General features: G+C 37.8%; 1 protein-coding gene across 3 annotated transcripts in view; it reads right to left on the reverse strand.

Annotated features, from left to right (window-relative positions):
* Positions 1–13,774, reverse strand: part of LOC117287830 (zinc finger E-box-binding homeobox 1-like) — a 35,017-nt gene that overhangs the window by 6,395 nt on the left and 14,848 nt on the right. The window contains exons 1-4 of one of the 3 annotated variants that reach the window (XM_033768371.1): positions 9,202–9,341; positions 5,732–6,037; positions 2,051–4,621; positions 1,348–1,536 (exon numbers count right to left, since the gene is read on the reverse strand). In XM_033768371.1, coding sequence (XP_033624262.1) covers positions 1,348–1,536; positions 2,051–4,621; positions 5,732–6,037; positions 9,202–9,229 — 3,094 coding nt within the window. In that variant the 5' untranslated portion in view covers positions 9,230–9,341. Of the gene's footprint in view, positions 1–1,347; positions 1,537–2,050; positions 4,622–5,731; positions 6,038–9,201; positions 9,342–13,774 lie in introns of those variants that run through there. The other 2 variants (XM_033768370.1, XM_033768369.1) reach the window with 2 other exon arrangements.

Genomic DNA, 13,774 nt, shown 5'->3' on the forward strand with positions numbered 1-13,774 from the left:
AAAGCGAGAGCAATTTTAGCAAAAGCTTTGTGAAATCACTTTTGCGGTAAGCATATGCACAGCTGTTTAGTTGAGTTAAGCTAGTAACCCATCGAAAAACCTAATGAAATAACCAAAGCTAGCGAGCTCTGGATGTACTTCTCACTAATTGCAAAGCTTCAAGATTTCATAACATTCCCCCTGAATTTCTCTTGAACAGTTAAATGATGATGTTTCAGAATTTTCTACAGTCTTGTGAAAGCTACCGGAAGTAGCAATATGAGTGTCTAAGAAAACAGCACACGATATGACACATTGACTCACTAATGAGACTGAAGGTTATTTTCCAAGATGCAAAACCATGTATAATGCCTTTGTTTAACTGTCAAAGTAACTTAGGAGAGGTTTTGCTGACTTTCTTATAAAATAAGATGGATAGAAGATTCCTTATTAATTAGAATAAGCAAGAGCAAGTTTAGCAAAAGCTTTGTGAAAGACAGCGTTAGCAGGAAGCATCTATGCATGAGTAAACTTGCATTAACTAACCTGAGTAACTTGTAAACTGATGCAATTCCCCCTAATATAAAAAGCTAGCAAGCAAAATGAAAGTTTCTGAGATCCACTACTTTTGATGAAGCAAACATTGCCAATTTCTTCAAAGAAATTATTTTTAAAACTTAATTTAGTCTTTCAAATGGTGTAGTCTTTCAGAAAAAGTGTTTCAACCCAATCTGTTGACAATTTGAATGACCAGGCAATGATAATGTGTGTGTACTGCAAACAAAAAATTATCAAATGTTTTTGATGACAATTTTGAAGGCATGTTCTTAAAGGCTATATATGAATATACTGCTTTCTTCCCAATGCATGTTCCCTTTAAATGTCAAGCTAGATTTATGGTTATAAGCTTCTGCTGTTACTACAATCAACATGGATTAGTCAATTCATTCAGAAAACACAACTAAAGCATCTTAGATATTTGTGAAGGCAAATACCTTGTGTGTTTAACTAAATTAAACATGGCACACAAGGTTTTTCTGGTTAACAAACCATGATAACCATAAAATGAATATAATGGCGATAGTTTGCATTTGTTTTCATTGCTCAAACGATACCATACTTGCATCAATGTAAATTTCAAGTTTGCATTTGTTTTCATTGCTCAAACGATATCATACTTGCATCAATGTAAATTTCGAGTTTAAAAGCCTTCACAAATGATCCTACTGCAAGCAACATTTCTGAAAGAGACTTTGACTGCATGCTGGAAGGAATTCAAGTCCCCCATTGTCAGTCACTTTCACAAATGCAGCCTAAAAGCTTCAAACAAAATAAAAGAAAAGAAAACCAAGCAAATTGATGACTGACTTTTTGGCTCACCTGAGTGCTCGTACACGTGTCTGAGCAGGGAGCTGTGCTTCTGGAATGTCTTGGGGCACTGGGTGCATGAGTAGAGTCCAGCAGAGGTACGTAGAGGACGATCTCGTCTCCTGCGGTCGCGGTTTGGGGAGAGTTCACCCAGTGAATCCTCCACTGCCATTGCAAGGTCACTGATACCTGTCAACAGTAAACAAAGAAAACACATTTAAGTTGGCTATTGTGAAAAGTGAGGTAGCTACATTACAATTTGAATCTATCTCACAAAACCCTCTATGTTTGAATTGAAACCAAAAATGTTTGGTGTTGGTTTTATCCCCATAGTCGTTTGCATAAGAGTAAAATTTAACGAAACAAGCACAACCGAATTTTCATCTGACACTTAAACTAATGCAGCCCCCCCCCCCCGAAAAAAAGGGATTTTCTATCAAGTAATTGCTTTAACAATTTTTGTTTAAGTCTATAGACCATTTCAGTTACAAATCTTTGAAATACTTGACTTGATGAACTTTTTTTTCTTCTTCAGGTAATTACTAAAATGAAGTAATAAACCACAAGGAAAAGCAAAATCATTACGATGAAAAGTTCTAATTCTTTGGCAACTTGTCCAGGAAAAAACTGTGCCCTCAAGTTTTGTTGCAATGTTTTCTCTTAACCTCCAATGACAGTACTACAAAAGCTGAAGAATATTTACCATTACTATGGATGCCATTGTTGTTCATGAGATGATGTCGATAGGTTGGTGTTTGTGGTGTCTCTACTTGTAGAGGAGTGATTGGTGGGAATCCAGCACCTTTCATCATTGCCGATGCATACGCCTCCGTCAAGGGACTCGTCGGGTAAGAAGCTCGGTTAACAAACTCCATTCCTTCAGGGTACTTCATCCTCTTAGGTGGATAACCATTGGGCATTGGAACGTAGGCAAAGTAGGGCTCAACAAATGGTCGCTTCAGTACCAGGTTGCCATTTGGACAATGGGAATGGGCTTTCAGAGTATTTTCCAGACAGAGGTTTGCACGTGAACCGTCTGGATTGTAGGACTGGAAGATGTAGCTACCGGCTGTTGTATAAAGTGGTGGATAGTTGTAGCCATATACAAGCTTAGGAGACATGGAAGACAAGGGAAGATTCCTGTGTTTAGGCATGGATAGATCCAGTGGGGCATCATTGACAGAGATTTGCCTTGGTGATGGCTTGGAAGATTCAATGACTGGAGAATTGGAGTTGGAGCCCTCCTCCTGATCCCTTAGGCTGAGATTCATCAGACCATTTTGGCGGCGAGATAATTCGAGTTGTTCTAACTTGTCATTTGCGTATGCCTCTATTGTTCCAGTGCTTCTAGGTGATGAAGAAGCTCTTGGGCTGTATAATTGCTCTGGTGAAGTGACTCTTGAACGGCTTGCATTTGAAACTGTTTCAAAGACATCAGTATTGCTATTTACATGAATTTGCTTCGCTGGTGACTGTGAGCGCAGCAGGTTGTTGTTGATACAGTTTTTCTTCATCAGACCTAAGCTCTTCAGAGAAGGATCACATCCCTCTTCTTCTAATTTTCGTGTCCGCTTGAACCACAGATCTACAAGGGTGGCTTGCAGAGTCAAAGCCGAAGATATTTTCTCTAGTCCATCCTCTGATGGGCGAGCATGCATAGCGTAAAAAGCCCTTAGGGCATGTTCCTGGGCCTCGGATATTACATCCAAGTCATTCTTATTTATTTCAGAAATTGTAGAGTTGTCGTTTTCTTTAGAAGGAAGATTGCCATTGCATTCCTTGGAACTATGGACCGAATAGAGAGGTGAGGCAAGACTTTCAGTCTCGCTCATAGTATTGCTTAATGTATCATTCATTTCTGAGTCACTTGAAGGTGTTCGCTCTCTAGCTTGATCCATATTAGCAAGGACCTCTCTCTGGTACTCGTAATACTTGGTCAGGTTTGAATTATAACCCTTGACTTTCTGTACATCTTCATTTAGCTCGCATAAATACCTCTCATGCTGGTGGAGTTCAATTGGGCTTTCAAAGTCCCGGCCACAGTACTTACAACCAGTACCCTTGTTGTCTAAACATGGCATACAGCCGTATCCGCGCTGAGATTCTAAACATTTAGCAATAGCTTGAGCTTCATGGACTTTGCGTAGGGTATAGTCTACAATGCTATAGATTTTGTTTGGCTTGGCCCCGTTTACTGGAAAAATGACATTCTGTGTGGAAGATAACCTCTCCTTGGATATCTCTGGCAGGACCACTTTCTCTGGACTTGATGGGGAAGCCAAACTTGCCAGTGATGATGTCGTTGATGGTGTTGGGCTGAGGAGTTTGGGAGATTCATTGCCAGCAGATGGAGATGGGGGTGGTGGTGGTGATGGTAGAGGTGCTGTTGGGGTGACAAGGGGTGCTGCTGGGGCTGGAAGAGGGGCAGAAAGTGGAGCTTGAGTAGGAACTGCAGCTGATTTTGAAACCTTTGTGAGTTTAGAAATATCAGTATTCTGCCCCTGCATCTTCAACTTACTGACAGTTGCATCTACTATCTGCAATACTTTTTTGACGGCCTCATTTGGTGGAGTAGTAAGAGGCTCTGAGCTGGAATCCTCTTTCTTCTCACTCTCTTTCATGTTATCTGAGCCTGGTATCTTAATGTGTAGTTGGGTCATATAGGAAGGCATCTTACTCTCTGGCAATATTGATTTGGCGTCTTCCTCAACAGTGGTATTTTGGATTGAGACGGGATGCTGTATTACAGGGGACAAGCTGCCATTCATAACCTTTACAGGAGCTGGTATGCGTGAAACGAGCACAGGATTCTCTTTCATCGGAGAACACTTCTTACTGCTAATGTGGGAGCTGTATGATCCCGAATGGGAAAATCTTTTCCTGCAGATTGGACACTCATAAGGTTTCTCCCCACTGTGTATTCGAAGGTGCTCCTTAAGGTGGTGCTTGTACTTGAATGCCTTCCCGCATTCGCTGCACTTAAACTTACGATTGCCTGATGAGTGGGTCAACATGTGTCGCTGTAGTCGGTAGATGTTGACAAAGGCTTTGTTGCAGATGTCACAGACCTGGTTACGGCCTGGCATGTGTGTTGCCATGTGCCGCTCGAGTTGCGATTTGTATGCAAAACAGTAGTTACACTCGGGACAGGAGAAGTTGCTGATGGTTTTCTCGTGACGGTACTTAATGTGCTCTTTGAGGGATGTGATGCGTTTGTAGGAACGATCGCAGTATGGGCAGTCTACAGGTTTACCATCCTCACAGTCATTTCCAGCTGCACACAAAGATAACAAAATAATAATTTGTCAAACTGGAAGGTGGGAATGTTATCTGACATTTTGCTTATTTGGCTGTGAGATGACCCTATTATCAAACATCCTTTCCCCAACACCAAAATTATCAAGAATAAAATGCATAAGACTCTAGTGAATCACTTGAGGATGATTCATAATTAGATGTTATTTTAGAAAAAAACAAATAGTACAAATTATATACGTTTCATAATGACTCAACACAATAGCTTGATGTGAGTACAGGCCAAGGTACAGGCCATAACAACAAAGTTACTTTTAAGGAGCTTTTACAAGAACTTGAGAATTTGGATGTGCAATGTTGCAACTTCCATTCCATGAGGACATTTTTTCAATAAAACAATATTAAACTAAAAACATACCCAAACTTTTTACTGTGTTGTTTTTCCAATGAAAAATGAAACCAAATTCATAAAGCAGCACTTTCAAATTTTGCAAACAAGGTTTTAGTTAAATGCTGCCCTCTGTTGACCATTATCCTGGATTCACCCCCTTTGTCCACATAGCTCCAAGCTAAATGGAATTAATTTAGGATTTTGTCAAAATGTGCATGATTAAACACATTGGAACGCCCTTTTTTTGGATACACCAATGAAAATAGGTGAAAAGGGAATGTTCTTCCCATAATTTCTTTAATCTTTAAATACACACTGCTCTGAGAATAAAATGGCAAGTTTGTTTCTCTTCAGATTGAACTCAACTGAATTCACTTTCTATCCATTATGTTTCTTTCTGAAGTAATTTAATTAAACATTCCTTGATAATATGGTAAAAGTAATAAAAGGGTTGTTAGGACATGCTCGGGTGGATTTCACAAAGAGTTAAGACTAGTCTTATCTCGAGTTACGGCGAGTTACTCGTCCAAACTTAGGACTAGCCACACGTTTTGTATATCTCCTAGGACTAGTCCTAAGTTAGGACTAGTCCTTACTTTTTGTGAAATCGACCCCTGGTCCCTCAGTCTGATGTTATCGTCGGTCAAACATTTTGAGTGAAAACTGAAAGAATCACTTGGCTTTGTTCTCTCTAGAGCAATGGCCTACAAAAAAAGACAAGAGTTTACAAGTACATACCAGTACTATCATTATCAATGTCTTCCACTGGCTCGGGGTAAATCACTGCAGTATCACTTCGGTTCAGATATTCCTCCAAGTTGACCCTATTCTCTGGATCCTTGCCAATCTTGCCGAGTGGGCTGCGCCTTTCTACTCGCTCTGTTATGTCCTGGTCGTCCTCGCTGAAACTCTGGTCACCGAGATCACTTTCTATGCCATCGCTGTTGCCGTGGTAATTTGAATGGCTAATTGGGGAGGGGCTATCAGTGTTGTCGCTTAGTTCATCAGGGCTGCAGGAACTTGCTAGATCATCGTCAATATCCCCTGTGAAGTAACAAAATACCCCATGATATTTATTCAATTGATAAAGTAATAATAATAACATCAACCTGTATTTCTACACATCCAAAAGACTCTCTCTAAGCTCTCAGAGGAACAAAAGAATAATCATGTATACAATTAATTGAACAGAAATATTTTGAGAAGAGTCTTGAAACCTGAGATAGCGGTAGCTTGTAGAGGGAGATTGTTCCAAGTGTTGGGGTTTGTTTCACTACACCAGCCAACGGTTTGACCACAGATCCTCCGAAGAATCCTTTGTACTTTTGGTGTTAAATACACTATTCTAACACTAAACTATTCTATTGTACTGCACTTAAGCACTGTAAAAAGTGCTTTACATCGAGAGCCAGTGTATCTCCTATTAGGTTAGAGACAAAACACATCCATTCAAAAACAATCATAACTCACAAGGGCAAAGTGTTTGACAGCATTAATATATGATATAAAATGCTTTCTTTCATTGCCTGTGATTAAAATAAAAGAAATTTCCAAAGGGAAAAACCCTGGAGGCTTGATAAAACATGCATGTTATGCTACATGTATGTGCCAACAACTGGCTGTGAGTTATCGACACAGATCCAACGTATCAGGTCATCCTGCCATTGATTTTCCCGCTATTCTCAAGTCATTAGTCTGCTGATGGGTCCCGGGAATGGAACGTTATTGCATTAGTGCGACTCCCCGCGGTATGTTGGCGGAGCACCCAAGTGGAAATTTGTAGGACAACGAACATGCTTACACTTGCGACCAAGAGTGTCAACATTGCATTTAAATTCAAGCCAGGGTCAGGCACTGGAGATGCAAAAGTGCACGCACACTGATTGTGTAGATAAAGGGATCGCTTAATTTAATAGGTAACCGACTTAATCTGTGCTCGATTGTTGTTTTGTTACAGTTAGATTAAAAATGAGAGCTGTATCTAGGTTGAAAACACTTTGTCCCAATTTTTATCCATGAATTATTGGTTACAATACTCTGATGTAAATTATTCTTTAAAAATATATCATACAATAAATGTTTCAATATCCCTGTGAAATATCCAAAAAATAATTTTGTATGGTAGCCTATTTAGGTATTTCAGTATGAATGGAACCTTGAGCAAATACATTACAAGTTTAACAGTTTCTAGTAACATAAGATATGGTGTTGAACTTATCTGACTGAGAAAAAATATTCATATGAGTTCATTTAATTATTAACATATTATCTCAATTAGGAAATAATAACCAGTATTTAGATTACAGGACATTGTCATAGAAGAATGGAGCTGATTAAATAAAATTATAATAAAATAAAGTAGAAATGTATATGAAATCTATATACATATAACAGCTTGTTCCTACCAATTCAATAACAAAGAGAATTGTAACAATGACCCTTAGCAATCCTCAAAGCCACAAACAAGATGAGGGGGGAAAAACCTCAAAAAGACAAAGAAAACGCCACTCTTTTAATTTCAAGAACACAACTGTTTGCTTTCTACTCCCTTGTTGACACAAAGCCTTTGGCAGATGCACGGTGACAAAAAAGAAATTACATGGCGCAAATTCATAATACACAGAGGGAGAGAGAACCTGGGCCAACCCCAAACACCTGTTCCTAGAAGCCACTGCTCACGCCCAGTAATCTGGCAGAAAAAGGCTACACCTTGTGAGTGGTGCCAGGATGTCTAGGCCCAGCAGCTTGGCTATTCAGACCCAAACCCTCTCAATGCCACAGTGAATGATTAACATGATTAAAAGCCCAACACCTGACAGCATACACTGTATGTATGCTCCACACTGGGGAGGCAAGCGCAGGTGATTTGGAGTTATTATAATAGAATTGATGAATATGGAGAAGAATAGTGGTAGTGGTGGTAGATTATCACTGGTGGAAATGGGAGTGTGGGGAGGGGGATTTAACATTTTGACAAAGGGATGACATGGTTGCAATCAATCATAAAAATGACAAAAGATTACGTTGGTTTTGTTTGATGTGTATGGCTTTGTATAGTACCAGGTTGTATAAAACTGAGTGCCTGCAGGATAGGTATAGTAAAACTGATTGGAATTTATTTCATCAATGAAAAAAGGGAATAAAAGAAGACTAAAAATTGATTCAGTTAAACTTTCCTATTAATTAAAAAACTGAAACTGGGTTGGTAGATACACACATTTTTCTTCAAATAAATGTATCTTGTAAATTTATTTAAGTGTTACTGTTGAAAAGACCAGCTACTGGCCTCACTACAAATCAACAACTTTCAATGATTCTTTTCAAAGATCAAAATGCCTGGATTTGTAATATTTGGAACAGATATGCATATTATGATGGATGTCAGAAAATATTTCAGAAAAATAAATATCACAGAACTAACCAAAACCTTACTCAATGCCAAAACTGAGACTTTGTGTGATGTTGAAGATGTTTTCAATTAATTTAAAGAGTGAAAAACCACACTCTTCCACATAATTGTTCAACCTGCATTTTATGTTGTTATTCAACTGGGCTTATCCATCAGGAAAATGACTCCATTCCCTATTAAATTATGCCCATTTTGTTCCAAAACTCAAACACACACCTAAGTGGTTGGTCCACCCTTTCACCAGAACCTTGTTTTCAAAAGACAGATGTTCATGCACCCAGGAGGAAATGATCCTGGCCCAAGGTGAAATCCATTGTCAGTAGAGAGCGTTTGTGGAGATAGCTACGACCTGGAGTGGTTCTACCATTAAGAGACGCTTATCTAGTACGCCAGACAGCTATATCAAAACGTTAAAGTCTTGCTCTCAGATTAGGCACGTGCCATAAACACAGCAGGACTACTTTCTTCAGCGATATTTCACCATCAGAGGAGATGAAATGAAATTTCTTAATTAGATAAGTGATGAATATGTTGTGTATAAACCAGGATACACTTGAGCAAGTAGGCTTCAAAGGGACAAAGTTAAGCAAATTTAAAGCACCATTTATACGCTTCAAATAATAAACGGAGTTATAAAAAACCTGTATAGATAGGACCAAGATTTAGGGTCTTTCTATCAAGTTTTTACTGATTACTTTCAGTAAACCAATATCTGAAAAAACTTTTAAGCAACATCATTGTTTACAGAATTTTATTTTTATTTTTGCAGAATGAGAAATAAGATACATTTTGGACTTACCAAGCATTATAACCGAAGGAAAGTGCATTGATTATGATTCCACATCTACACCACTCGGACATTGCAACAAACTGGTCTGTCTCTCCCTTTACAGCCAAGCAAATTGGTGCTTCATGCCCACTAAGTGTCTTTTAAACACTGAAAAGTGCCCCCTCAAGGAAAATTTCTCCAGGCAAGTCCCCACAGGTCTCTCTATTCAGGAACTTTGTTCAGGTGATAGAAAAAGCTGAGCAAAGCTAACAAAGAGCCAAAGTGACTCCCTGAAATGAAACCCCTTTACCTGTGCTAATTCACTCTTAATCCTGAATGGTATGCCAGGTGTTTTGTCATTACAGGTCACCCTCCACTAAACGAATTCCACTTCATAGATTCCTTGATCTGATACAAAGGACCCCCATCTCAGTGGAGTAGCTCACCTGAGTGAGGGACCATCTCTTGTTATCTACTTGGTGTCTAGAAATATTACCACCTTTTAGATATGAGACATTAATAAGTTGAGGCAGTTAAGAAAGAAGTGCACTCACTCGAATATGAACTTATTGCACACATAACAACAATAGCTTGCTCAACAAAGCATAGCTTGCTCAACAAATAGCTTGCTCGACAAAGCATAGAGCAAGGAACTTTTAAACATTGTCTAATAACAAAGAGAGGACCAGATTTTAGTTTGTTACAGAGTGACAACTGATGAAATAAAGTAAAACTTCAACCTGGTGTGTCTGGACACTTGTGTAATAATCATCACTTAAATATTTATATTGTAGTACAAGTACATTGTACTTAATGTTATTCGTATGACCATGGAGGACTTCATGGTATGGTATAATAAATTACTGTTTTTGTGCCATCTGCAGATACAATTTGAGTAAAGTTAAGCAGTCAAAATGTTCAACTTCTTCTAGTATAACAAAGAAACAAAGAGGGACTTTTCAATCCATTGTCTAAAAGCTTGAGTTATTAAATTTCTATTGGCTGAAGCATGCAATACTTGTTTAGTAACGTGATTCAGTTTACCAGGATAGTCTCAGTTGAATAATACCCATGTTATCACATTAAATTACTAACGCTCCATGATAATAATCAGCACGGGCAATATTATCGCAGAGATAAACATTTATAGTACACACAACTAAGGCCCAGCAAAAGAGCAGCTGTTTCAGGTATTGGTTCTGAAACTTAAACTGTATTGGGTTTGTGTGCATTACCTGAGAGTCCGAGACCAACAGAAAGTATTCTCATTATGATATTAACTGGTGTTAATTCAAACCTGATATTAATCAGCCCAAGAAGTACACAAAGGCAGCTTTACAGTAACACCTGTTTTCAGACCCAGGGATTAAAAACAGTTTTCATCAAAAGAAATAGATGTCCATATTGTTAGCCAGGTATTATAATCAATAACGTCTGATATTTTTTTAGCTACAAAGGACAAACTCAACTGACAAAACCCAATTAGCAGTTAAAATGATTATAAGTGACCAAATCAGGAAGTTGGATATATCTGCTTTAAATTATCTGAAAAGGTATGTATGGCCAACCTTAAAATAATGAGGACACAATAAACAAAGGAATGAAAAAAAAGTGAATATCTTGAACACCTGCTGGAGATTTCATTATTCAAACTGTATGTTCTTCCACTCCACTAAGGACAAAATACAAAAGAGGGAGTTTGCTAATTCGTAGCATAATTTTTACACTTTTTCCTATAGCAGGGCAAATAAGGGTCTTCAACTTCTAATTATTTTCATGTCAGGTGTAATCGGGCTATTTGTGTTATAAATTATTGATGACTTTGAAAAAATAAAAATAAAATTGTAGTGGCTTATAATCAAGATTTGTTTTTCCTTCTCATATTAAGAACATACTAAATGCCAAGGTAGATGCAAACTTTAAAAAAATAAATAATTATGACAAAGGTAAAAGGAAATTGAAAAAACATCACCTTCAAAGCAGTCCCTGAATTGATCCATTTTCAACTAAACACAAAAATTGATTTTGTTTAAATTAAATAAATATCCATCATTGAAACGCAATACAATTACATCCATAGAAAAAAGACTTTCCACTGCTAAATTTAACGGGGCATGACCAAAAAACATGACGCCAAAATAACACATTCTCCAAAACCTAGGGTAGAATTCTACCATTGAACAAAGAAAAACAGACTTGGGCTAGCAGAAAGACCTATACCCACTAACTGTAGCAATCCGTTTACAATGTCAACATGTACGACAAAAGGACTGCACTTCCAGTTCTCCCCATGTGCCATGCCTGACGTCATAAGCGTGGCAGGCGGGTGGGACAAAGGAGGCAGGAATAAAAGCAGGGCAGCCGGTGTGCGTGAATACGTATGTATTCACACCTGGTTTCAGCCTCTTTCTCTCCCTTGTCCAAATAAATTATGAGTGTTTATTCAACTTCATCTGAAGATATATATATATTTTCAGTTGTTATTTTGGAACACGCTAAATAAAGGTGTTGGGTACTGTTACAATGGAAATATTGGTGTACGAAGCTTTTATGGAACACTTGTTTTTCTCTCTCACAATTTAATTGAATACAAATAATCTAAAATGAACCTCAATTTAATGAATTCAATTCTGAATCTCATAAAAAGAGGACTTCTTGAAGTTGAGATGAACTACTCATAAAACTCATTTTGACAACTTCAAACAAGAAATAAGAAACAAAAACTAAGAGTGATTCTGTCTCACGATTTTCAAAAGATGATTTCACTAAACATTATTAAATAAATGCACACTATTTCTATAGATTTACAACAAATTGTCAATAACTGTAAGAAAAAGTACTTACAAAACTAATGCATCAGAAACCCCATCAAACTCCACACAATGATTATTGCAAATTTACTGCAAACTTTCCACACATCAAGTCACTGGCCAAACAAACCACACAGAAACAGACAGCTCACTGGTCAGGTCAGAATCCAAAACCATCAAGGAAAGCCATCCACTTCAAGCCCCAGCACCACAAGTCCCTAAACAGGAAGGCTTCAATATTGGGACCGCTCTCAAATAATCGTCTCCTGCTCAACTCAAGAACATATTAAAAAAGACATATTTCTGGGGCGCGTGGTCTCACGCTAGCACTTGTAACAACTCCCCTAAGAGAAGTACCAGCCAGATAGGCTCCATGCTGACTGGAAACTAGAGAGAATCCTAGCATCTTTCTAGTTTTCTCTTGTCTTACTTCATCATTGTATCAAGGCCAAAACCAGAACACAAGATTGGGGTCAAGCTCTTGAGGTACTTTTGTCACCAGATGATGTTGAGAACAAACACCCCTTAACCAGGACTCTTGAGCAGTGCAAATATCTGTGCAGGGTTGTCGTCTAGTCAAGCATTTTGTATGTTTTTTCTTCTCTTTTTAAAATCTACTAGATGCGTGAGCTGACTGGAATGTAAAAATTTGTGTGACTGATTTTGTATTTCGTCAATAATTAATTTTTGGGTTAATTACAGAAATGCAAAATTACACATGACATAAAAGGGAGTACTAAAAGTTCCCTCTTGAAGAATTTTCGTTTTTAAAATGTTTTTGAAATACTGAGTAGCGGATCCTAGCATAACAAAACATATAAATTCTGCACTTCCTTAAATGTTGGCTGTTTTAAGCATTTTAAACAGGTCTGATGATGTTTCTGCTACCAAACTGGAGGTCTCTAATGCAGTGCTTTTATAGATTAAAATGATTAACCTCTAAATCAATATGTTCAGTACTTTATGGGATTAATTTCCTTGGATGAACATGTAAAACATATACTTTTATCACATTACATGATTTAAAGAACAAGACAATACTAATCAATCCTCTTTTTCCCCAACCCATTTCTCCCCTTTTCTCTAACAACAGTTTAGACAAAATAGCAAGGAGTGATCTATATAACTGCTCTTGCTGAAGAATGCTGCGCTGAACCCTGATGGCGCCAAATATCCTCCAGAAGGCAATCTTAGACAGGGGGCTAGGTGATGCTGGTGAGTGGTAGGGCAGACCCCGCTGTCAGGCATCTCTCATCACTATATAATTGTTTCAGTTATTACTAGCACTCTAGGGGTACAACAACCCTGTAGTATCTAGCACTGCAGCAGGACTAACTTCAGTCAAAGCTTCACTTTCTGTTTTTAGACCCCCACTCTATTATTAGGAACTGAAAATTGAATTTCCTTTAGCCTACCAAGTTTGGGTTTTTGATATTTCAATGGGCTATTCTACATTAAAATGTTACAACTGACTTTTAAACTTTACGCCTTGAATAATCCCATTCCACACCTTGTCCTTAATTCATATCTAATCTAATTGGCGCAAATTTTTTATGTGAAATGTGTATTATTTACTGTTCTATCCTATTCTGTTTTCTTTGCAGTGCACAATGTATGTGACAGTTTAAATGATTGTAAACTAAAAATTAAAAATGTTAATTTTTTTAGAGCATTTGTAAGAAGAAGATATTGTCTGATCAACTTCGGTTCTAATAATTAAGGTAACTCTAAATTTACTTTCCATTTTACTTCCTTGAGTTAATAAATTAGGTCTGCCAAGTTCAGTTTAATGC

The sequence above is a fragment of the Asterias rubens genome, chromosome 3, assembly GCF_902459465.1.
Source record: "Asterias rubens chromosome 3, eAstRub1.3, whole genome shotgun sequence".
Lineage (NCBI taxonomy): Eukaryota > Metazoa > Echinodermata > Asteroidea > Forcipulatida > Asteriidae > Asterias > Asterias rubens.